At 42.2% G+C, this 18,565-nt stretch overlaps 8 protein-coding genes across 8 annotated transcripts; 5 read left to right on the top strand and 3 right to left on the bottom strand.

Moving 5' to 3' along the window:
• Nucleotides 1-287: 287 nt before the first annotated feature.
• Nucleotides 288-1,148, bottom strand: K450DRAFT_277640 (uncharacterized protein). Its single transcript, XM_051593269.1, has 4 exons — nucleotides 947-1,148; nucleotides 790-866; nucleotides 546-721; nucleotides 288-461 (listed from the first exon to the last, which is right to left on the bottom strand). Exons 1-4 carry the CDS (start codon nucleotides 1,122-1,124, stop codon nucleotides 440-442), a joined length of 453 nt encoding a protein of 150 aa, XP_051448156.1. The 5' UTR covers nucleotides 1,125-1,148; the 3' UTR covers nucleotides 288-439.
• On the top strand, nucleotides 899-6,392 carry K450DRAFT_117555 (uncharacterized protein). The gene is made up of 3 exons (XM_051583937.1): nucleotides 899-3,042; nucleotides 3,125-3,253; nucleotides 3,316-6,392. The coding sequence occupies exons 1-3, from the start codon at nucleotides 1,282-1,284 to the stop codon at nucleotides 6,049-6,051; spliced, it is 4,626 nt and encodes a 1,541-aa protein (XP_051448157.1). The 5' UTR covers nucleotides 899-1,281; the 3' UTR covers nucleotides 6,052-6,392.
• K450DRAFT_224470 (uncharacterized protein) lies at nucleotides 6,391-11,091 on the top strand. Its single transcript, XM_051586222.1, has 19 exons — nucleotides 6,391-6,668; nucleotides 6,743-6,811; nucleotides 6,879-6,958; nucleotides 7,035-7,394; nucleotides 7,459-7,550; nucleotides 7,621-7,781; nucleotides 7,847-8,089; nucleotides 8,152-8,322; nucleotides 8,392-8,486; nucleotides 8,567-8,753; nucleotides 8,823-9,029; nucleotides 9,102-9,253; nucleotides 9,322-9,562; nucleotides 9,635-9,798; nucleotides 9,863-9,957; nucleotides 10,026-10,228; nucleotides 10,292-10,441; nucleotides 10,558-10,671; nucleotides 10,757-11,091. Exons 1-19 carry the CDS (start codon nucleotides 6,470-6,472, stop codon nucleotides 11,005-11,007), a joined length of 3,234 nt encoding a protein of 1,077 aa, XP_051448158.1. The 5' UTR covers nucleotides 6,391-6,469; the 3' UTR covers nucleotides 11,008-11,091.
• Nucleotides 11,092-11,105: 14 nt separating this feature from the next.
• Nucleotides 11,106-12,694, top strand: K450DRAFT_224472 (uncharacterized protein). Its single transcript, XM_051586223.1, has 5 exons — nucleotides 11,106-11,223; nucleotides 11,309-11,605; nucleotides 11,715-11,920; nucleotides 12,013-12,191; nucleotides 12,391-12,694. Exons 1-5 carry the CDS (start codon nucleotides 11,120-11,122, stop codon nucleotides 12,451-12,453), a joined length of 849 nt encoding a protein of 282 aa, XP_051448159.1. The 5' UTR covers nucleotides 11,106-11,119; the 3' UTR covers nucleotides 12,454-12,694.
• A 180-nt stretch (nucleotides 12,695-12,874) lies between these two features.
• On the top strand, nucleotides 12,875-13,406 carry K450DRAFT_224476 (uncharacterized protein). The gene is made up of 2 exons (XM_051586224.1): nucleotides 12,875-13,160; nucleotides 13,225-13,406. The coding sequence occupies exons 1-2, from the start codon at nucleotides 12,979-12,981 to the stop codon at nucleotides 13,274-13,276; spliced, it is 234 nt and encodes a 77-aa protein (XP_051448160.1). The 5' UTR covers nucleotides 12,875-12,978; the 3' UTR covers nucleotides 13,277-13,406.
• On the bottom strand, nucleotides 13,169-14,586 carry K450DRAFT_224477 (uncharacterized protein). Its single transcript, XM_051586225.1, has one exon. The coding sequence runs from the start codon at nucleotides 14,412-14,414 to the stop codon at nucleotides 13,536-13,538; it is 879 nt and encodes a 292-aa protein (XP_051448161.1). The 5' UTR covers nucleotides 14,415-14,586; the 3' UTR covers nucleotides 13,169-13,535.
• Nucleotides 14,587-14,923: 337 nt separating this feature from the next.
• K450DRAFT_224481 (uncharacterized protein) lies at nucleotides 14,924-17,112 on the bottom strand. The gene is made up of 7 exons (XM_051586226.1): nucleotides 17,063-17,112; nucleotides 16,069-16,973; nucleotides 15,701-15,800; nucleotides 15,442-15,641; nucleotides 15,306-15,375; nucleotides 15,179-15,230; nucleotides 14,924-15,110 (listed from the first exon to the last, which is right to left on the bottom strand). Exons 2-7 carry the CDS (start codon nucleotides 16,630-16,632, stop codon nucleotides 14,933-14,935), a joined length of 1,164 nt encoding a protein of 387 aa, XP_051448162.1. The 5' UTR covers nucleotides 16,633-16,973; nucleotides 17,063-17,112; the 3' UTR covers nucleotides 14,924-14,932.
• On the top strand, nucleotides 17,025-18,564 carry K450DRAFT_224491 (uncharacterized protein). The gene is made up of 2 exons (XM_051586227.1): nucleotides 17,025-17,900; nucleotides 17,996-18,564. The coding sequence occupies exons 1-2, from the start codon at nucleotides 17,322-17,324 to the stop codon at nucleotides 18,368-18,370; spliced, it is 954 nt and encodes a 317-aa protein (XP_051448163.1). The 5' UTR covers nucleotides 17,025-17,321; the 3' UTR covers nucleotides 18,371-18,564.
• The last annotated feature ends 1 nt before the right edge of the window (nucleotide 18,565 follows it).

Raw genomic sequence — 18,565 nt, forward strand, 5'->3', positions numbered from 1 at the left:
TCCGTGCGCAAGGAATCAGACCATCTTGTACTTTATTAGCTAATAGACCTTACAGTCGCTTCCCGCTTTCCTTCCTCTGCAGCGTACAGCGCATTTTTATCTACATCGTGAACTCATACTATTTATTATGATTCCACGCTGCTGCATTCCCATCCAGTTGATGTCGCATGCCACAGAGAGTTGATAATGCACCAGTAACCCTCAATGTAGGTTGGTGGCGACGTTACGTTACCCATGGGCCATTTGCCTGTTTCTGCACAGATTGCACTGGCTAGTTGAGCTGACTAATCATATGTTTCCACCATGGACTGGTTCTTAGAGCCCAATTTTATTTCATTGGAGCGTTGAATACCACTCCATTCTATATTACAGTTGTTTTATGTCTCCAACAGAAAATGACGGGGTCACTTCCTGTTCCATCACGCTGTAGTTCAACAAGTCATATGGTCCACTTCATGCATCTGTTTAGGCAAGTGGTTAGTATCACAAAGCCAAAGCAAGGTAGTCGCTCGTAATATTTTTTTCCTTTTCTTTAGTCAACTAACCTCGTTTCTTCGTGTGTTCTCAAGCATTTGACTGAACAATATTTCATTCCACATTTACTACATCTATAGGAGCTCTGGAAGCTACATACAGAGCAAAATTGTCGAGGTGGGTATTGTGACGGAGTTGCATTGCACGTCAAATAAGTTGGTATGTCGGGTGGGAGTAGGTCTAGCCTCTATAGACGAGTGCATTGTGAGTAAAATCAGCAAACTCTATTCTGTCTGGATACCGACGATACATTACTGCTTCTATGATCAAGGCGCCTAAATTTTGCCTAGTGGAGAATGGGTTGGCTCGCGATATTTTCTGACGTTTTCGCCCTAAATTTTCCGGGTTAAATAGGTGTTAAAAAAGACATAAGTAAAGACATGCAGTTGACATCGCGTTATCACGAGCGAACCTGAGTTATCGTCTTCAATATGTGCTAAAGCTACGCTGACAAGTCCTTCAACATCGTCCAGCGGTTGATGATTGTCTCGCTCTAATGATTCTAAATGGCGTCGCAGATGCTTCTGTTGTGCTTCTATGTCGTATACATTTTTGTGCGCTCTTGCTCTCTCTGGTTGCTTTTTGGACATTGGGCAGAGATCGGCTGCAAAAAGCGTCTTATTCGTTGTCGCCTCTGTCGTGACTTTTTTTATTTCGATCGCGATTTTTGCACCCAGAAAAAAAGAACGGAATTCTCGCGGTGAAAAGATACCACCTGCACGCGTCCTGCTTGGAATCACGACATGAATGACGGGATCAACTTCTGACGACGAGTTTGACTCAACCATTGATGAGGCCGCCTTGTTGGCGGCGGCAGCAGAAGCAGAAGACGCTATGTTTGCTGATTTTGACGAAAGTTTGCTCCTGAAAGCTGTGGAGTTGACGGAGACTATGCCACCGCAGCAACACTTTAGCAATCAACCATCACCGAGATCTACATCCGGTTCCCAACGACAACATCAAAGTAGAATGGATAACTTTTTCTCTCAATCAGGCTCCAGCAGCGGGAGCGTTGCGGTCGCCCGTCCAAATCCTCCTTCCAACTCACCGGTTAATCGACAGAGTGGCTCTGGCTTCTCTTTCAATACTGTAACGAATGCACCGGCTCCGCAGGCTCCTCCAGCTCCACCACCAGAAGATGCACAATGTGCCCATTTTTTTGATGCCGAAGCTTGCACTACGTGGGTGTATCCCATCAACTACCCCATCCGAAATTATCAATTCAACATCGTACAGCGTGCCCTATTCAACAATACCTTGGTTGCTATGCCAACTGGATTGGGAAAGACATTCATTGCCGCTGTGGTTATGTACAACTATTTCCGCTGGTTCCCTACTGCGAAAATCGTTTTTATGGCCCCCACCAAGCCTTTGGTTAATCAGCAAATCGAAGCCTGCTTCAAAATTTGTGGTGTCCCTCAGGATCAGACAGCTGAATTAACCGGTGCAATGCCTGCAGCAAAACGAAAAACTCTATGGAATTCGAAAAGATTATTCTTTATTACGCCACAGATTTTGCAAAACGACCTCAACGAAAATATCTTCCCAGTTGAAAAACTAGCTTGCTTAGTGGTTGATGAAGCTCACAAAGCCACTGGAGGATATGCCTATGCTGTTGCTGTGCGTAAGATCAAGAATCGCCACAAAGATTTTCGGGTATTGGCATTGACGGCCACCCCGGGAACGAGCCTGCAAGCCGTGCAAAAGATTGTAGATAACCTGCTTATCAGCAACATCCAAATACGCACCGAGGATTCCTTAGATATACAAGAATTTAGCCACGGAAAATCTATTCAAACCGTTGTGGTCAGTCTTTCATACATGCAAGGGGGCTTTGGCATGCTTCCAAAAGCTGTAGCAACGTTTCGAGAGGCTGTTTTCTTACCAGTTTTGAAATCGTTACACCAATTCAAAGCGATCCATGACATTGATCCTGATCGAAATACACCTTATATGCTCATGCAAGCTCGTGGCATATGGCAAACAAACTCGAAGAATTTTAACAAGGCCATACAAAATATCGTTTTCAGTAGTTTTCTTGCCGCAGATGTGTTAAGTCGAGCGCATGATTTACTATGTCAGCATGGAACCGGTCCATTTGTTCGAAGCATGAAGTCAACCATCACAGATATTCAAACAGACTTGGATTCAGGAAAACACGTCGCCAAGTCAAAGATATCCATTGCTCGAAATCCAGAACTAAAGAAACTATTGCGTGATTTGGAAAGAATGCACGAGCAGCCCGACTACATTGGTCATCCCAAGATGGATAAGCTTCTTGCCGCTGTCTTGCAACACCTTACCCAATCTGATCAGAACAGACCCAATGAGGATGTCAATGATCAAGTAGAAGATACTCGTATCATGATATTCTCTTCACTACGTGAATCTGTCAACGAAATTGTCACGTTTTTGTCAAAGCATGAACCAATTGTTAGATGCACCAATTTTGTTGGGCAGGCCGAGTCCAAAGGATCAAAGGGCTTGAACCAAAAAGAGCAGCAAGAGGTAAGGCCGCCTCAATTCTATGTTGGTCAATTGCGCATCTTGTCCGTAAAGAAAGACTGACCTATTTCACACTCTATGGTAGGTTATCAGCAAATTTAAGCGGGGATTATTTAACGTACTCGTTTCGACTTCAATCGGAGAAGAGGGTCTAGATATTGGAGAAGTTGATTTAATCATTTGCTATGATTCGCAAAGTTCTCCCATTCGAATGGTATGTGTAAGGCACAATCTTTAAATACCTTTAGACTATTGCTATAACGTGCACCATTTCAGATCCAGCGACTAGGAAGAACTGGCCGAAAAAGAAAAGGACGTTGCGTCTTACTACTGACAGAATTGGAAGAACGTAAATATAAGCAAGCAAAGGATAACTACAAGCGAGTACAGGACATGATAGCGCGACGAGATGCCATCAACTACTACCCCTTTAATCCCGTCATTCTTCCAAATGGAATTAAACCTGTTCCTGCCAAAACGGTTCTCAGCATTGGCGAATACAAGAAACCAGAAATTGGAAAGCGAAAGCGGAATCAAACAGTTGATGAATTCCGGAGTGATGGTACTTTAGGAGATTCCCAAGAGGATGAATTTAGACGACGATACCTTCAACCACTTAAAAACAACAATCAAACCGATACAAGCATTCTGGCAGAATGGATGCATCCAAGAAAACGGTTGACAGAAAACAAATATACCCCGCTACAAACAATATTGAGCAACACCAAGATCTCGCATTCATTCAGAACCGTTCAGTTTGTGTCCTTGGTTTCAAAAATGGAGCGTCGTATATTAAATGGACTTCGTGGTCATTCACAAGATAAAAATGACGACGATGACTTTGATATGACTTCCAGCCTTGCTACAACCAGCAAATTACTGATTCCAAAGAGACGAAAGAACGTAAAATCATTAGATGATTCTAGTGCTGAGATTATTCCAACACCGGCTGCTCAGGAAACGGAACCTGACCCTTCCTTTATGAATGATTCTCCTCGACGAGAAGAAATTAATGAGGATGAAATGGAGTTGGCAGATGATATATTACAAGATGTCATCATGGCTACTGAGCTTTCTCCTGACCGAAATCTTCAGCGACCTTTGCTCATAGGTGATAAACCCAATGCTGATGTTGCAGAAGGTAGTCAGGATGGTGCTCACGATAAGCCTTCGTTCGTTTTCATTTCATCGGATGACACTGGTATTTTTGGGAAGAATCTCATGGAGTCTCCAATCAAACAAGTAATCAAGTCTCATACGGAATCAGCTACACGGGCTTCCTCCTACCGCCACGAAAAGGCGTCAACTGAAGCATCAAGTCATATGAAATTTACTTTTAACGATCGTATTGTTCCAGTATATCCTTTCGAAGCAGAAGCCAATCTGAACTCTGTCCGCAACGTTGCAAGTAGCCGCATAACCTCATTATCACGACCTACTCCATATTCAAGTAAGGGGCACAGTGTTTTATTAAACAGATGGTCTATACTTTCAAAGCAGAACGGGAAATCTCTAAGGGCCATTGAGGAAGCTCTACAAGAGTACCTTTCCAAAGAATATAAAGCCACTGGAAAAACCTTTGAGGTCCAGAAAGATGAAATGCGGAATATCGTTGAGGAATACGATGATGATATGGATTTTGACGACAACTTACAATATCAAACAGACGAAGGTGCTCTTCTTCTTCCCAATGATCCTAGAAGGTACAACCAATTAGATGATACCAAAAGTAAACAAGTTGACTTCAAGTCCTTTGCAAATGGCGATGACTTTGGCGATGACCTTTTCGACCTCTCCTCTGAAGAGGGCAATACAGGACTCGCGATTTCTCATGAAAACCAGCCAAATTCAATCGAACAACCAACTCCAATGTCGAAAAATGATGATGCAGCGAGTTACTTTAAGAACAATGGCCACTCAAAACCTCCTCGTGACAACTTCTCTGATAGCGATGAAGATTGCCTCGAATTCGATTTTGCGGAATTGGATCTCACTATACTGGAAAACAAGCTTGATTTGGAAGGAGGATATACCCTTGCTGAAAGATCGCCACCCTTTCGCTCGGTAAAAAACTATTCAGAGGTTATCGCGCTCAGCTCTGATTCAGATACGCCTGTTCTGGATGACACCCCTCGTCGAAGTGACAACAGAGTGTCTGATGAAGATGAAGTAGTAGGATATGGTGAAGATGACGCAATGAATGACATGCATTCATCATCGCTACCTGCTGAACAATCTCGAAAGGTAAATGGGTTTGAAGAGTTACTAGCCAGCCCTGAAGAAAAGCCTGAAGATTCCAGTCTGCTAGCTGAATCCTTTGAACATGGTCATTCTTCTTCAAACGTGTCAAACGTGGGGACAATGTCTCAAAAGACCTCACCTCTAAAGCATAGACATACACACGCTCAACGAAGACAACGTATTCTGTACTCGTCACAAACTGATGATGCATTTTCTTCGCCTCTCCGACCATCACATACCAATACCTTGGCACCTTCAGGCTCAAACAGCTCACCATCGGGTCGAAGAATTGCTCCAAAAGTTCAGCTACCCAAAAGCGCTCATTTTCGACAACGCAATCCATTCCTAGACCTAGAAGCTTCAGAGTCTGGTGAAGGGGCTTCTAGTGATGTTGAAGATGATCAGAGATCATCATTTATAGATTCTTTCATTGATGATAACACGATTGGGTCAAGTAGCATGACAAACTCTCCAAATACCAATCGGCCAGCGTCTACCAATATGTACGCAATATACCGCCAGAGCCTCATCAGCCCTGAGCAAAAAGGATCCACTGGATCGAATAATATTTTCAACCATACAAACCGACCTAGATACCTCCAGCGTGTATTGGAAAACTTAGATAATGCAGAGGAAGCAGAAGAAGAAGATAGTCTTGACTTGACTGAACCCTCTGAGCGTCTGCTAACTACAGATCAACCGACTTCGCAGAACTCGCATGCATCTGACTCGGCTCACCTTACCAACTCGTATGATTCTGATTTCATGTAAATATTGTAAAATTTTATTATTGATGTATAATAAACTGGTAACGATAGTGCCTTGTATACAGTATTCGAATAACAATTTACTTTGGTAAACCACAATACAAATGTATCATTGCAACTTCTGGCTGTCTGACTAATCCAATCAGTGTGTCAAAGTAAAGTGTACCATTTTACCACATTAAATTTATTCTTATCTTGAGGTATCTGTTGCATCTTCTTGGAATAAAAATAGCAACATCTAGTGTGCATGAAGTTGGCAGGTGAAGGAAATTCTTCTTCACTGAGTTCAAACCAAACGGCTCTGGCCAAGGCGATTGACTGCTTGTCACACGAGTCGCGTTTGAAAAGCGGCAAAAAATAAAATAATAAAAAAAATAATTCGATACGCGCCGCAGTTTCAACAACGTTACTCTTCATTCTCAATGGTAGCAGCAGCAAACCCAAAACGACAGAACGAGAATGAGTCGTCAAAGGCCTCAGACGATATTGAAGTGTCAGTTGAACCATTTAACCCTGCAACGTCCTTGAAGAAGCGCAAAACTGGAGATCCCAACCTTGCCAAATCGGCCTTCGAAGACACATTGCACAACTTTGCCGAAGCTGACGAGCAGAGCAGCACTTGTGAGTTTCACTGTCGCATAAAGTTCTTCTTCGTTATGAGGCATCGTCTAATTCACGTTTTGGTTGTCTTATAGTGGAGAATTCGGAGAGAGCATGGGCACGACGTCCACCACCGAAGCTTAACCCTGCCACAGACAAATTAGGTACTTGGGACATGTCATGCTTTGAATGGAATATTTAGAGACGGTGATATTAATGGTGTAACTTCAGTATTTCAGCAAATTGAAGCGGATGAATATATAGACTACACGTTAAATCGACCCGTCGTTAGATTCTTCGGCGTAACAAAAGTAGGCACAATTTTTTCTTTCCATCTCAGTTTGGTACAGTTATTGTAGGTCTGCTCACCAGCACTTCTTCATTCAGGACGGTAATAGTGTATTGTGCCATGTACATGGTTTCCTACCTTACTTCTATGTTCCTGCGCCCGTTGGATTTCTACCTACACACGTAGAGTCTCTAAAGCGCATACTTACTTCATCCCTGGGCATAACCGGCAGCATTGTCAATGTTGAAATATGTCTCAAGCAAAGTATATACGGTTATCATGGAGATTCCAAATCACCATTCATCAAAATCACTGTCAACGAACCAAAGACAATTGCTAAAGCCAGAGCGAAGTTTGAAACAGGACTCACTGTGCCCGGCTACGATAAGCCTGTTATTGCAGAAACCACCTATGAGAGCAATCTGGCCTATCTTTTACGTTTTATGATTGACTGCAAGGTATATTATCTGCTCTGCGCTGCCATCTGCGCTGATATTTCTAACAATTGATCATATCAATCAGGTCACTGGATCAAACTGGATCGAATTACCGGCCGGAACCTACTCTATGAGGCAAAATACCGTGTCGCACGCCCAGATCGAAGTTGACATTCTGTAAGTATTATCAGACCTAAATACGTATGACTGAATGGAGAGCATCCCATTAACGCATGATTGAAAAAAGTCATGACAAGTTTATCAGCCATCCTACGGAAAGCGAGTGGAGTGACATTGCTCCGCTACGAGTTCTCAGCTTTGATATCGAGTGTGCTGGACGCAAGGGTATTTTCCCAGAACCAGAAGTGGATCCAGTCATTCAGATTGCCACAGTTGTGAAAATACAAGGTAAGCATATGGCACTATCAATGCGTTGCTTTCAATCGACCGCTCACTCGACTTTCTTTCATTAGGCGAAACAAAACCATTCATTCGCAACGTGTTTACTCTAAACTCTTGTGCTCATATTGTCGGAACACATACTCTTGAATTCTATGACGAAAAAGAGCTACTACAAAAGTGGAGAGACTTTGTAATTGAGATTGACCCAGATGTCGTTGTAGGCTATAACACTAGCAACTTCGATTTCCCATATCTGCTGGACAGAGCAAAGCATCTAGGCGTCGACAAATTCCCTTTTCTTGGTCGCATTCGAGGTATGTGTCGGTACGACGCTGCTACTTTTTTCGTTCGACAATGTAGTAACATACAATTTTAGGCGTGAAGACAGAAGCCAAGGATACGAAGTTTTCATCCAAGGCATATGGCACGCGTGAGAATAAGGCAATCAACATGGAAGGAAGACTGCAGCTTGACATGCTGCAGGTTATGCAACGTGACTACAAGCTTCGTTCATATACATTGAATTCTGTTTGTGCACAATTTTTAGGTATGCATGATATACGAATGCCTGTAACCTTCTATACTGTCCGTGTACTTACCTCTAACCCAATGCTAGGCGAACAAAAAGAAGACGTACATCATTCCATCATTACAGACCTGCAAAATGGTAATGCTGAAACTCGAAGAAGATTAGCAGTATACTGTTTGAAGGTGAGGAAACGTTTTAACTACGCATTCAACCTTGGGCTCTATGGCCGTCAAACTGACCGGTCATTTTTCTAATTGTTCAGGATGCGTATCTTCCTCTGCGGCTGATGGACAAGCTGATGTGTTTATACAACTATACTGAAATGGCTCGTGTAACGGGTATTCCTTTCAACTATGTGCTAGTACGTGGACAGCAGATCAAGGTCATATCTCAGCTGTATAGAAAGGCATTGGAGCAAGATTTGGTTATCCCCGCCATTCGTACTGAGAGTATGTTTATATTAGCTATATAATTTTTGGTATGTGTCCATGGAAGCTAACAACGGCGTTCTCTTTTAGTGGGCGATGAACAATATGAAGGTGCAACTGTCATTGAGCCAACTAAAGGATACTACGACGTTCCAATTGCCACACTGGATTTCAGCTCCCTGTATCCATCCATTATGCAAGCTCATAATTTGTGCTATACCACACTGGTATCTTCTAGTACAATTGAAAAACTTAATTTAGTCAAAGATGAAGACTACATAATTACACCAAACAATGGTAATCTCGGAATTTGATCTGATAGAGTACAAACGTACTGTGTCACAGCTCCTAATCTATGTTTCTATTTAGATTTCTTCGTCAAGTCAAATCGGCGGCCTGGACTCCTTCCTGAAATTCTGACAGAACTCCTTGCAGCACGTAAAAGAGCCAAGGCAGATTTAAAAAAGGAAACAGATCCATTCAAGCGAGCTGTGTTAGACGGTAGACAGCTCGCGTTAAAGGTTTGTTAGGCCTTCGTGTCCTCTTGTCGGGTCACGCCTGAATACTAACGTATACCAATGACATTTAGATCAGTGCAAACTCTGTTTATGGTTTCACAGGTGCAACGATTGGAAAGCTGCCATGTTTGCAAATTTCGTCAAGTACAACAGCTTACGGTAGACAGATGATCATGAAAACTAAACAAGTTGTCGAAGATACCTTTAACATCAAAAATGGATATAAGCATGATGCGCAAGTTATTTATGGAGATACCGATTCGGTCATGATCAAGTTTGGCGTCGATAACTTGGAAGAAGCTATGGAGCTTGGTAAGAAAGAATCAGATTGGTCTGTTTATTAGGTGTTATTCGACGGCTAACCTATGAAATCTGCTAAAACAGGAACCATTGCTTCACAGCTTGTGACTAAAGAGTTTATTCGGCCCATCAATTTGGAGTTTGAAAAAGTTTACTTCCCATATCTTCTCATCAACAAGAAACGATATGCTGGTCTGTACTGGACAAACCCGAAAAAGTATGATAAACTTGATTCAAAGGGTATTGAGGTAAGGCCGTATAAATTATATATATCTTCCTGTCTTCCTATCGTTCCAACACAGCATTTCGCAGACCGTAAGAAGAGATAATTGTCGATTGGTACAAACTGTGATCGAAACATGCTTGCATAAACTCCTCATTGATCGAGATGTTAACGGAGCTCAAGAGTAAGTAACTAGATGTTTCCCCACTGAACAGCTTTGATTCATGTACTGATCTCCATTTTGTGCTTCAGGTTCGTCAAGCGGACCATCGCGGACCTGTTACAAAACAAGGTCGATCTTTCAAATCTCGTTATCACTAAAGCCCTCAGTAAATCCGACTATGCAGGAAAACAAGCTCACGTTGAACTAGCTGAACGTATGCGTCAACGTGATGCAGGGTCCGCGCCAGCTCTTGGAGATCGTGTTGCATATGTTATTATAAAAGGCGCTAAAGGTATGTCTTAAAGTGTCAAAATATAGCTTCTATCATATGCTTATCAATTTGATTCCATAATAGGCGCTGCTGCGTACGAGAAATCAGAAGATCCTATATACGTTCTAGAGAACAATATACCAATTGATACGAAATACTATCTGGATAACCAACTTTCCAAGCCTTTGATGAGAATCTTCGAACCCATCTTGGGTGATAAAGCGGAATCACTTCGTAAGTTTGCAAGAGCCACACCCACTGAATAGGGGTGTGAGGGGACATACGAGGGTGATATGTTATTACAGCGTGTGTTTTGGATACGTATTTACTAACCTGACTACCAATAATAGTTGCTGGAGAACACACTCGCACGGTGAATATCTCAACTCCAACCGTTGGTGGTCTTATGAAGTTTACAGTTAAGACCGCCACTTGCATGGGATGTAAGACCCCTCTTCCTAAAGGTGGTATGTACAAACTACTCCTCTTCGCTGAAAGCTCACTAAAAGGACGATTTTATTAAACATTATTTTTCTATTGTGGCGTTAGATAATTCTGCAGTCTGCAAGCATTGTCGATCGCGTGTAGGAGAACTGTATCAAAAGCAACTTTCTGCGGTGAATGATCTTGAAATCCGCTTCTCAAGGCTGTGGACGCAGTGTCAGCGATGCCAAGGATCACTTCACCAAGATGTTCTTTGCACTAGTAAAGACTGTCCCATTTTTTATATGCGTAAGAAAGTACAGAAAGACATGCAAGACTCAGCTGGGGCTTTGAATCGTTTCAACTATGACTGGTAAAAATACCAATCAGCTCACCGCACAGATTGTGCCCGGTGTGACTGCGCAATAAACTGAACCACTTCTACTTTTTTCACTCTTGGCCAATGACTTCTTACTTTTAACTCGAACCATGTCAATGATGGATTCGATAATACACTATTCATCGCAGTCGAGTGTCGATCCGTCCATTGGTCTACCATTCGTGCCCAAAAACTCCATATCACATCCCATAAAGTAAAGTGGATTCTTCCCGTCTTTCTGGGCTTTAGGAGAACTGCACTCCAATGTCCAAAATGTTAACATCCATGTGTTTCTTTAGTATAAGCTGGATAATACCAATCGAATATATGGCCTTTCTATCTAGTTCAGGCCTACCCGACAGAATAGATTTGTACGATTTAACGATTTCACAACCCTCTCTTCACCTGCTTGAACTGCAGCAAATCCGACAACCGATTGGAGCCCCGAAAGCCTTCGGGAACCTCGCACTGTCATCGTGTCCCGGTAAAAAGGTTCGACTAAATGGACCTGTTCGTGGTAGAGCCGCTATCAATCGAGATCTAGACTTGGATTTTGCCAGGCTGAATCGCCAGTTCGGCATTACCACAATTGTTTGGTACGTGTGTGTAACATTATTCTCAACCCTGTGTCTCCAGCCTGTCTCGTGGTTGACACTCAAGACTCGTTTGTTGTGGCTAACACCTGTGTGTTTTTATTTTATTTAGCTGTTTGAATGATGCAGAACTAAGTTTCCTCGGGGCGCCATGGCCCCGCTACTATGAAATGGCCACGAAAAATAATATCGAAATTCTTCGCCTTCCAATGATGGAAGGCAGCTGCCCACATACCATTGAGGAGATAGACATCGTCATCGATCTGGTTTCAGAAAAGATGAGTAGAGGTGAAAATGTGCTGACCCATTGTCGCGGTGGTAAGTTGACGAAAGACATTTATAGATTTATTTGTCCCGAGATCTTCGACTCAAGGAGTACCATAACCGACTTTCCTTTCCTCTCATTGCAGGCGTTGGTAGAGCCGGTCTGTTCGCCTGTTGCTGGCTGTTAAAAAGTCGATTTTGTCATACTTCTGAACGAGCTATCCGATATGTGCGAATGCGGCGTAGCCCGAAATCCATTGAAACAATGCGTCAAGCGGAATTCATCATCCACTATGCTCGATATATCAATAAGCTTATCGAACATCAACAGCGGGAGACCGAATTAGCTCGTGCTGCCGAGATTCACCATCTTCATGAGGGTGAAATAATATCTGCCTATGCGCCTTTACCTGGACCTAGCCCGTTACCCATGATCCATAACGATATAAGCCTGACGGTCCCGTCTACTTCCCAAATTGCAACTTTAGAAGCACAGGTCTCTCACAACGAGTTTATTAATTCCGCCTTGTATACGAGTAATGAACCACCACTCATGCACAGGTCTCATACTACTCCCGCTATATTGACGAGAGGACATTCCATTGGTCTCAGTCGCATGGATTCTAACGAAGAAATTTTACAACCAATCTATTTGTAGGAATTCATGACGTAATGGCACAATTTTAACTGTATAGTAAAAATGTTCTTTTTTCAAAAGAAAAAAAAATCGATCGTTCTAAGTAGTTCTTTTTGTGGTTTTCTTTTTTGTAAAAAGCTTAAAAAAATCCAATTTGTGTAAAATTAAAGAAATCGTTTGTGATATTTTCAAGCCAAAAGCTTGAGAGTACGAGTTTCAGCTCCGAAAAAGCAAATCTCGCGTGGGTCAATGTTTCCCGCACAGAGCTTTATACTACTGACATGAGTTCCTCACCACAGAAACGGAAAAATCCATTTGGAAATTTAGTCAATGTGCTGAAGCAAAAGTCTAGATACGATACCAATGTTGATGCATTATATGGTACAGTGGCATGTCTTGAATCGGGGTTGATTTCTTGTGACGGCAAACTCATGGTTGCTTTCGTCGCGCTTTTGAATTAGATCAAACCGTCAACATGCTAATGAACGCGCAGATAAACCACGGCGCGACAAATGGATACTCATCTCGATGTTACAGATGCAACAGGATGGATTCACTGCAGCCCTGCAACTTTTGCGAACACGCAATCTGTTCGAATTGTCGACAACACTGCTCAACTTGCAATAACGAGTTCTGCGGAACGTGTTCCACCATAGAGTAAGTGCATCCGGCACTATCGCAAATCTAGGAAATACCATTTATCGTTTTCTCCTTCCTTCAGCTATTCAAGCCATATAGAACGCACGTTCTGCCTATCGTGCTCATCTCAATAGAACCACCTCCCCATTACAATTTCGGCTATCCTGCCTCCTGTTACCCGGTACTGAACGATTGTATATATATGATTTGCAGAAAATGTGATATTTTAAAAAACAAAGATTTCATTATTTTAAATAACGCGCAAGTACGAAAACACATTCGGTTTTTCTATCGGATGGTTGATGATGACAAGGGATTATATGTGTAAGGGAAACGTTGTACAGTCAAAATCGAACCTCGTCCGGGCATCATGTTGAAAAGCTCTATGTCAAGTCAGCCGGACACTGCCATTTCCACGTCTCCGCCGGCAAGTCTTCTAGCGCAAGTCATGATTTTTTGCTCTTGTGTGAAATGAACTTCTCCTAAACTAGGTCGTAAATACAATACGAAGCGTATGATGTCCGGGTGATTAACGCCGTTGACATGGCGAACATCCAGCGACTGTAGGGAAGAAAGGTGTTGAACAATGTGAAATATGGATTGGATGGGTACTCGGTGACACCACCGAATACTGAGCTTTCGCAGATGTCGCAGTCGACAGATGGTATCCATGGTATGCTCATCAACCCAAGCACAAAATGACATGTCAAGTTCCTCGAGATTTTCGCACGCCTTTGCAAATGGACCAAGACAATGTGATGTTTCCATATCAACGCATGGCTGGATCATGGTATTGCAAATGTTCAGTTTCCGCACTGATCGAGATTGTGATAGTAGAGAAATGATTTGGTCTGACAGCAGGCAGTTCGCAAATACCGCTTCCTGAAGTACATGGTCAAGGGAGCAACTCTTCAAAAAAGCAAATATACTTTGACAAGATAATCGGTTGCAGTTCGCTAGGCCCAACGATCTTATTGATTTGTGGGCTCTGCTATTTGCATCCTCAGGTATCAAGCATAATAAAATCTCGTCGGTCAGCCACGAACTGACTGTCGAGAAGTCAAGTTGTTGGATGTATGCTCTGGCGCCTTCTGAGCTTTGACAAAATAATTTAATTTGTGTTTCCGACTCTAAGGTTGGACATCGATATAACAAACTTGTTGCTACAACATGCCATTGTCGACACACTCGGCTCAAGACGCTAAAATCGGCTTGTCGTTTGAATTGCTGAAATATAATCTGTAATATCTCGATTGGTAGCATGATAGCCATGACAGAGTGAAAACTCCCTCTACCCAAGGTTTAAGGTATTTGAGGCGACAAGTCGTACAAGTAAAGTACAAGTGTATAAGGAAGGAAAGGAAGAGGGAGAAAAATGAAAACTCGGTGAAAGAGAGTATGACTTCACAGTCGCTTAATAAAACATTATCCAGTAGTCCACCTGCTCTTTGCAGAGGAGAAACATCGTGGTCTGTGCTTTTCGGCTGAGGCTAGATGTGGAAGTAGTTTCAGAATATGCTTCATTTGCCCTTGCAATATCAAGAACATCAACAGTGTACAAAAAATCCGCAATGTGGACAGCTGTTGGTAAGGTATTTCTTTACAGCCAGCAAATTTGTAGTCATACATTACCTGCTGTTTGTCTAATTATTTTTTTCTTTGTGAAACAAATTGATAAGCAATACAGTACGTTGTTTGGCACTGACACACACAAACAGCATGTCACCCGGAAAAAAAAATTTATGCAAAGTAATTCTAGTTTTTTATTCTTGATATGTACAATGGCTTGTTCAGCGCGTCAAGTAAGCAAACCCAAAATCTGCCAAGGGACTGCCAGCAGGTGCCTTTCGCAGATGTTCTGGTATAGCGAGGTTATTCTCGGCCAGCTTTGCAAATAGTTCCCTGCAATATTTGCCTGGATAAGTGAGTTTATCCACCGACTTGTCTATCTTCCAATTTTCTATATGTCTGATGACAACAAAGAAATGAATAAATGCTCTAAAAAGCGAACAGAATGCTCATCAAATAATATTTACCTAGAAGCAGCAGCAGTATCTACTTCATTATCGATGTACAACACCTTCATAGCTTAAAATCATCAGGATTTGAGTCAGCAAAAACAGGGAAAAATTCCGTTCACAATCAAAGACATCAGTCTCTTACCCCTCTGCCATCCACCGCCAATGTTTGAGACTGAGTTGTACACCTGGATATCGGGGTTGAAGACCCATATCTGTTTATAATTATTCGTTAGTTCAAGGGACCTTTGATGGATGCGTCTTTTGGTAGTATTACTTACCAGTCCATGTATACTTTCGTCCGACCGATCATATATCAAGAATTTATAGGTTGCATGTGCCGAGAACAGTTCAATAAAATCCATAGCTACATAACGTTGGAATGACGCATCAAATTGAAAGGTATCCGCCGGGTTTTCTTTCATAGTGATCTGTACGGCATACTTGTAAAGCTTTATAGCTTCTGCATTCGGTATTGCGCCTGGAACATTTTAGTAACCTTGATTTGATTGCCGGTAGACATACCCAGAGTATACTTACCATTTTCATTATGTGACACTCGATATTGTTTTTCACCAACCGCCGAGTTACATGCTGAGCAAACCATGGGTATCCATTTCATGGCAATCACATTATCCCACTGTATGATATAGTAATTTTGTAAGTAAGGAATAGCTGGTCTCCCGTTATATTCATGTATGCCAAAGGCAGTAGCTCGCACACAAGGTACTGTGTTGATGCAAGGTGTCTTCCCGGCTATCAATGTCATAAGCTCCCGTGAAGGTGCAAATTCCATTTGATAATTTGATCTAGGATCTTTGTATCGGCCAAAGAAGAAAAGCTCAACTTCGTAGGCCTTCTTTAGATCCATAACTAGCTAAAAACAGATAAAATAGCTTTGGACTTACATTTACAGGCGGACAATGGCTGTCAAGTTTTACATTTTGGATGTCTTCCGGATGAAAAAGCAGATATGTATTGCTAACCAGAAGCAAGTTCGGCTGCGCCATTATGGGCTGTAACTTGCCACTGTGTTCCTTCTCAGAAGTTTCATGACAGATCCAGCATTCTACCAGTTCCATCCAGTGTTCCGAAGGTAGATCCTTTACAACGGGAAATGCTTTATTGCTGAGAGTCGCGTTGCACTCTCTGCATTTGATGGTCGATATATCCTTCAAGTCTTTGGCATTCAGTATAGAGTTTTCGCTATCATGAGTCACCGTGATACTTCGAGCCAACCTCAGTCGAACTGAAAAAGCATTTTCATTGACATTTTGTGGTTTGAAATCTTGAGGGTAGACAGTCGTTGGGAATGGGAGAATGGAGGTTTGATCGCGTAGTAAGTTCGTGGAAGTCAGTGTATATTTATCAGGAAAGAAGGGCTCATTGATAACAACCAGGAGACTCTGAATGTTGCCTAATACTTCTGCGTGAACTGCTGGGCCATCCTGGAGTGTTCCTGCTCCGGGCATACTATTTGTCAACTTATTTTCGCTCCGTTTACCTTTGAAGAAAAAAAATTGTCAGGCATGCATTGGAACACCGCAAGCCTGAACAATTGCTGCCAGCGAGCACGAATTTTGATGGATGAATTACTGTTTGTCACAAACACAAAAGCATAGGCTGAACACGGTCTGAATTGTGTAATTCGATAATAAAAATAAAGGTTAATGTAATCAATCGTCCAAAGAACTACACAACATCACCAGGAACATGGAATTATTGGTACAAGGCCCATTGTTTTCCTTGGGCCAAATGCTTTTGATGGTTTCTTTATCCTGCATTGAACATCAGGCCATCTTCAAGTTCTGCTCTATGAACACATAGGTAGGAATCAGCAACGCTATTTTTAGTTACACATCTAGTTTATTTCATATTTTGAGATATCAGTACAAACTTTACCAAAGTAATTAACTCTAAGAGACCTATCTTTAGCTGCAGGAAGGTCCTCATGCTGCTCACAAGCTCTGACAATTGGAGCATTTTCAAACATCGTTTTTTTAACCCTTATGCTTACGTCATCACAAAATCTTGAGCTCTGAATGGTGGAAATGTTGATGACGTGTACACACGTGATCCTAAAGCAGGTGTGGGCCTGGCGCAGTCCACGTTTTCCTGCATTCCCTTCAGGCCTTTTATTTTTACGAGCAATACTCGATATATGTCTGCGTTACAAAATAGCAATACCGAACTCGACGTACTTGAGCAAACGCAGCTTGTAGATCAGTCGTTCTCATCAAAACTTCACGTACCGGCAACAGACTTTGCAGAAGAATGTCCCGTTACGCTTACTATGCCAACCCATCAGTGGGAAAATTGGAAGACGGACCAAGAAAGAAGATTCGCTTGCAAGTTTCACGATCAAACTCCCAAATACACGTATAGACGAAAGACAACTGGAACAGGTGGCCGACCTCAAACCAATATATTCTACAGAGTCTTCCGTTGCCATCGTCGTGGTCATTACACATCACAAGCCAAGCAGAGAAAGGCCGCTACCAGCATTAGGTGCGGTTGTGAGGCGATGTTCACTGTGACTTGTAAGAAGGTTACCCCAGAGGTAGTGCAAATCAAATATCACTGGCGACATACTGGACATCAACCTGGAACACCTAGTGACTTAGCCAAGACACCGATCGATAAAGAAGCTCGAGAGTGGATTCGACAACGTGTGGAGGAGGGTATGGATTGGAGAGGCATTAAACAACTCCTGAAAACAGAACAGGAAATAATGTTCAAGGTAATTAAGATTGCTTTATTTCAATCATGGAAATACCCTACATTTTTTTATTTTTTTTGCATTAGTAGCCAACGTTAAACATACTCGAATTATAGATTATGAATGAAGAGAATATTGCCATTCCTTCCAAATTACGAATTGGCTACCAAGATGTATATTACGCCATTCGGCAGCATAACCGCAAGTTGAAGGAGGAAGCAAGCCAAGAATCAGACAAATTCGATCAAGTGGGACAGGCCCAAACGGTTGATAACGGGGAGGGATCATCGCATATGCAAGAACAAGATAGAAAGCAGGAGCTTCCTGTGATCACAGAGAGCTCAATCCGCTCATCACTACCCGCTTCTGCTGCAGCATCAGTTCCTACCAATGCTCCCATTGTATCAGATGCAACCTCACAGTTTTTGAACGATGTCCTTCAAGCTGCAAGACAAGAAGCTGAAGCTGCCAATCAAGCCAAGCTGAAGTAAACTAGGACAGGTCATCGTATTATCCCCCCACCCATTTTTTTTTCTTGTTTCATTTGTAAGCTCTTCCTTGTTCACTTTGAATAGGTTTTTTACAATTTCATTCCCAAAATTTCCTTCCATTTCTGTTTTTAATGATTCACCTCACAATAACAATTCATGTCTGCCACATTATACATCATAGATCGTCTACTTTTG

This window comes from Umbelopsis ramanniana (genome assembly GCF_025399195.1).
Source record: "Umbelopsis ramanniana AG unplaced genomic scaffold K450scaffold_6, whole genome shotgun sequence".
Lineage (NCBI taxonomy): Eukaryota > Fungi > Mucoromycota > Umbelopsidomycetes > Umbelopsidales > Umbelopsidaceae > Umbelopsis > Umbelopsis ramanniana.

What these genes read in the sequence shown, in the direction of transcription:
- K450DRAFT_224491 (XM_051586227.1), top strand. Translation starts at nt 17,322, where the DNA reads ATGTCTGCGTTACAAAATAGCAATACCGAACTCGACGTACTTGAGCAA. An exon ending in AACAGGAAATAATGTTCAAG is followed by an intron (nt 17,901 to 17,995) that starts GTAATTAAGATT and finishes CTCGAATTATAG; the next exon opens with ATTATGAATGAAGAGAATAT.
- K450DRAFT_277640 (XM_051593269.1), bottom strand. Translation starts at nt 1,124, where the DNA reads ATGTCCAAAAAGCAACCAGAGAGAGCAAGAGCGCACAAAAATGTATAC. An exon ending in GCGCCTTGATCATAGAAGCA is followed by an intron (nt 722 to 789) that starts GTAATGTATCGT and finishes ACTCGTCTATAG; the next exon opens with AGGCTAGACCTACTCCCACC. An exon ending in AGAACACACGAAGAAACGAG is followed by an intron (nt 462 to 545) that starts GTTAGTTGACTA and finishes TTGCCTAAACAG; the next exon opens with ATGCATGAAGTGGACCATAT.
- K450DRAFT_224470 (XM_051586222.1), top strand. Translation starts at nt 6,470, where the DNA reads ATGGTAGCAGCAGCAAACCCAAAACGACAGAACGAGAATGAGTCGTCA. An exon ending in TTTTCTTGGTCGCATTCGAG is followed by an intron (nt 8,090 to 8,151) that starts GTATGTGTCGGT and finishes ATACAATTTTAG; the next exon opens with GCGTGAAGACAGAAGCCAAG. An exon ending in GTAGACAGCTCGCGTTAAAG is followed by an intron (nt 9,254 to 9,321) that starts GTTTGTTAGGCC and finishes AATGACATTTAG; the next exon opens with ATCAGTGCAAACTCTGTTTA.
- K450DRAFT_224476 (XM_051586224.1), top strand. Translation starts at nt 12,979, where the DNA reads ATGCTAATGAACGCGCAGATAAACCACGGCGCGACAAATGGATACTCA. An exon ending in GGAACGTGTTCCACCATAGA is followed by an intron (nt 13,161 to 13,224) that starts GTAAGTGCATCC and finishes TCCTTCCTTCAG; the next exon opens with CTATTCAAGCCATATAGAAC.
- K450DRAFT_224477 (XM_051586225.1), bottom strand. Translation starts at nt 14,414, where the DNA reads ATGGCTATCATGCTACCAATCGAGATATTACAGATTATATTTCAGCAA.
- K450DRAFT_224472 (XM_051586223.1), top strand. Translation starts at nt 11,120, where the DNA reads ATGTCAATGATGGATTCGATAATACACTATTCATCGCAGTCGAGTGTC. An exon ending in GGCATTACCACAATTGTTTG is followed by an intron (nt 11,606 to 11,714) that starts GTACGTGTGTGT and finishes TATTTTATTTAG; the next exon opens with CTGTTTGAATGATGCAGAAC. An exon ending in TCAATAAGCTTATCGAACAT is followed by an intron (nt 12,192 to 12,390) that starts CAACAGCGGGAG and finishes TTATTAATTCCG; the next exon opens with CCTTGTATACGAGTAATGAA.
- K450DRAFT_224481 (XM_051586226.1), bottom strand. Translation starts at nt 16,632, where the DNA reads ATGCCCGGAGCAGGAACACTCCAGGATGGCCCAGCAGTTCACGCAGAA. An exon ending in ACGAAAGTATACATGGACTG is followed by an intron (nt 15,376 to 15,441) that starts GTAAGTAATACT and finishes AATTATAAACAG; the next exon opens with ATATGGGTCTTCAACCCCGA. An exon ending in GATACTGCTGCTGCTTCTAG is followed by an intron (nt 15,111 to 15,178) that starts GTAAATATTATT and finishes TGTTGTCATCAG; the next exon opens with ACATATAGAAAATTGGAAGA.
- K450DRAFT_117555 (XM_051583937.1), top strand. Translation starts at nt 1,282, where the DNA reads ATGACGGGATCAACTTCTGACGACGAGTTTGACTCAACCATTGATGAG. An exon ending in ACCAAAAAGAGCAGCAAGAG is followed by an intron (nt 3,043 to 3,124) that starts GTAAGGCCGCCT and finishes ACTCTATGGTAG; the next exon opens with GTTATCAGCAAATTTAAGCG. An exon ending in AAAGTTCTCCCATTCGAATG is followed by an intron (nt 3,254 to 3,315) that starts GTATGTGTAAGG and finishes GCACCATTTCAG; the next exon opens with ATCCAGCGACTAGGAAGAAC.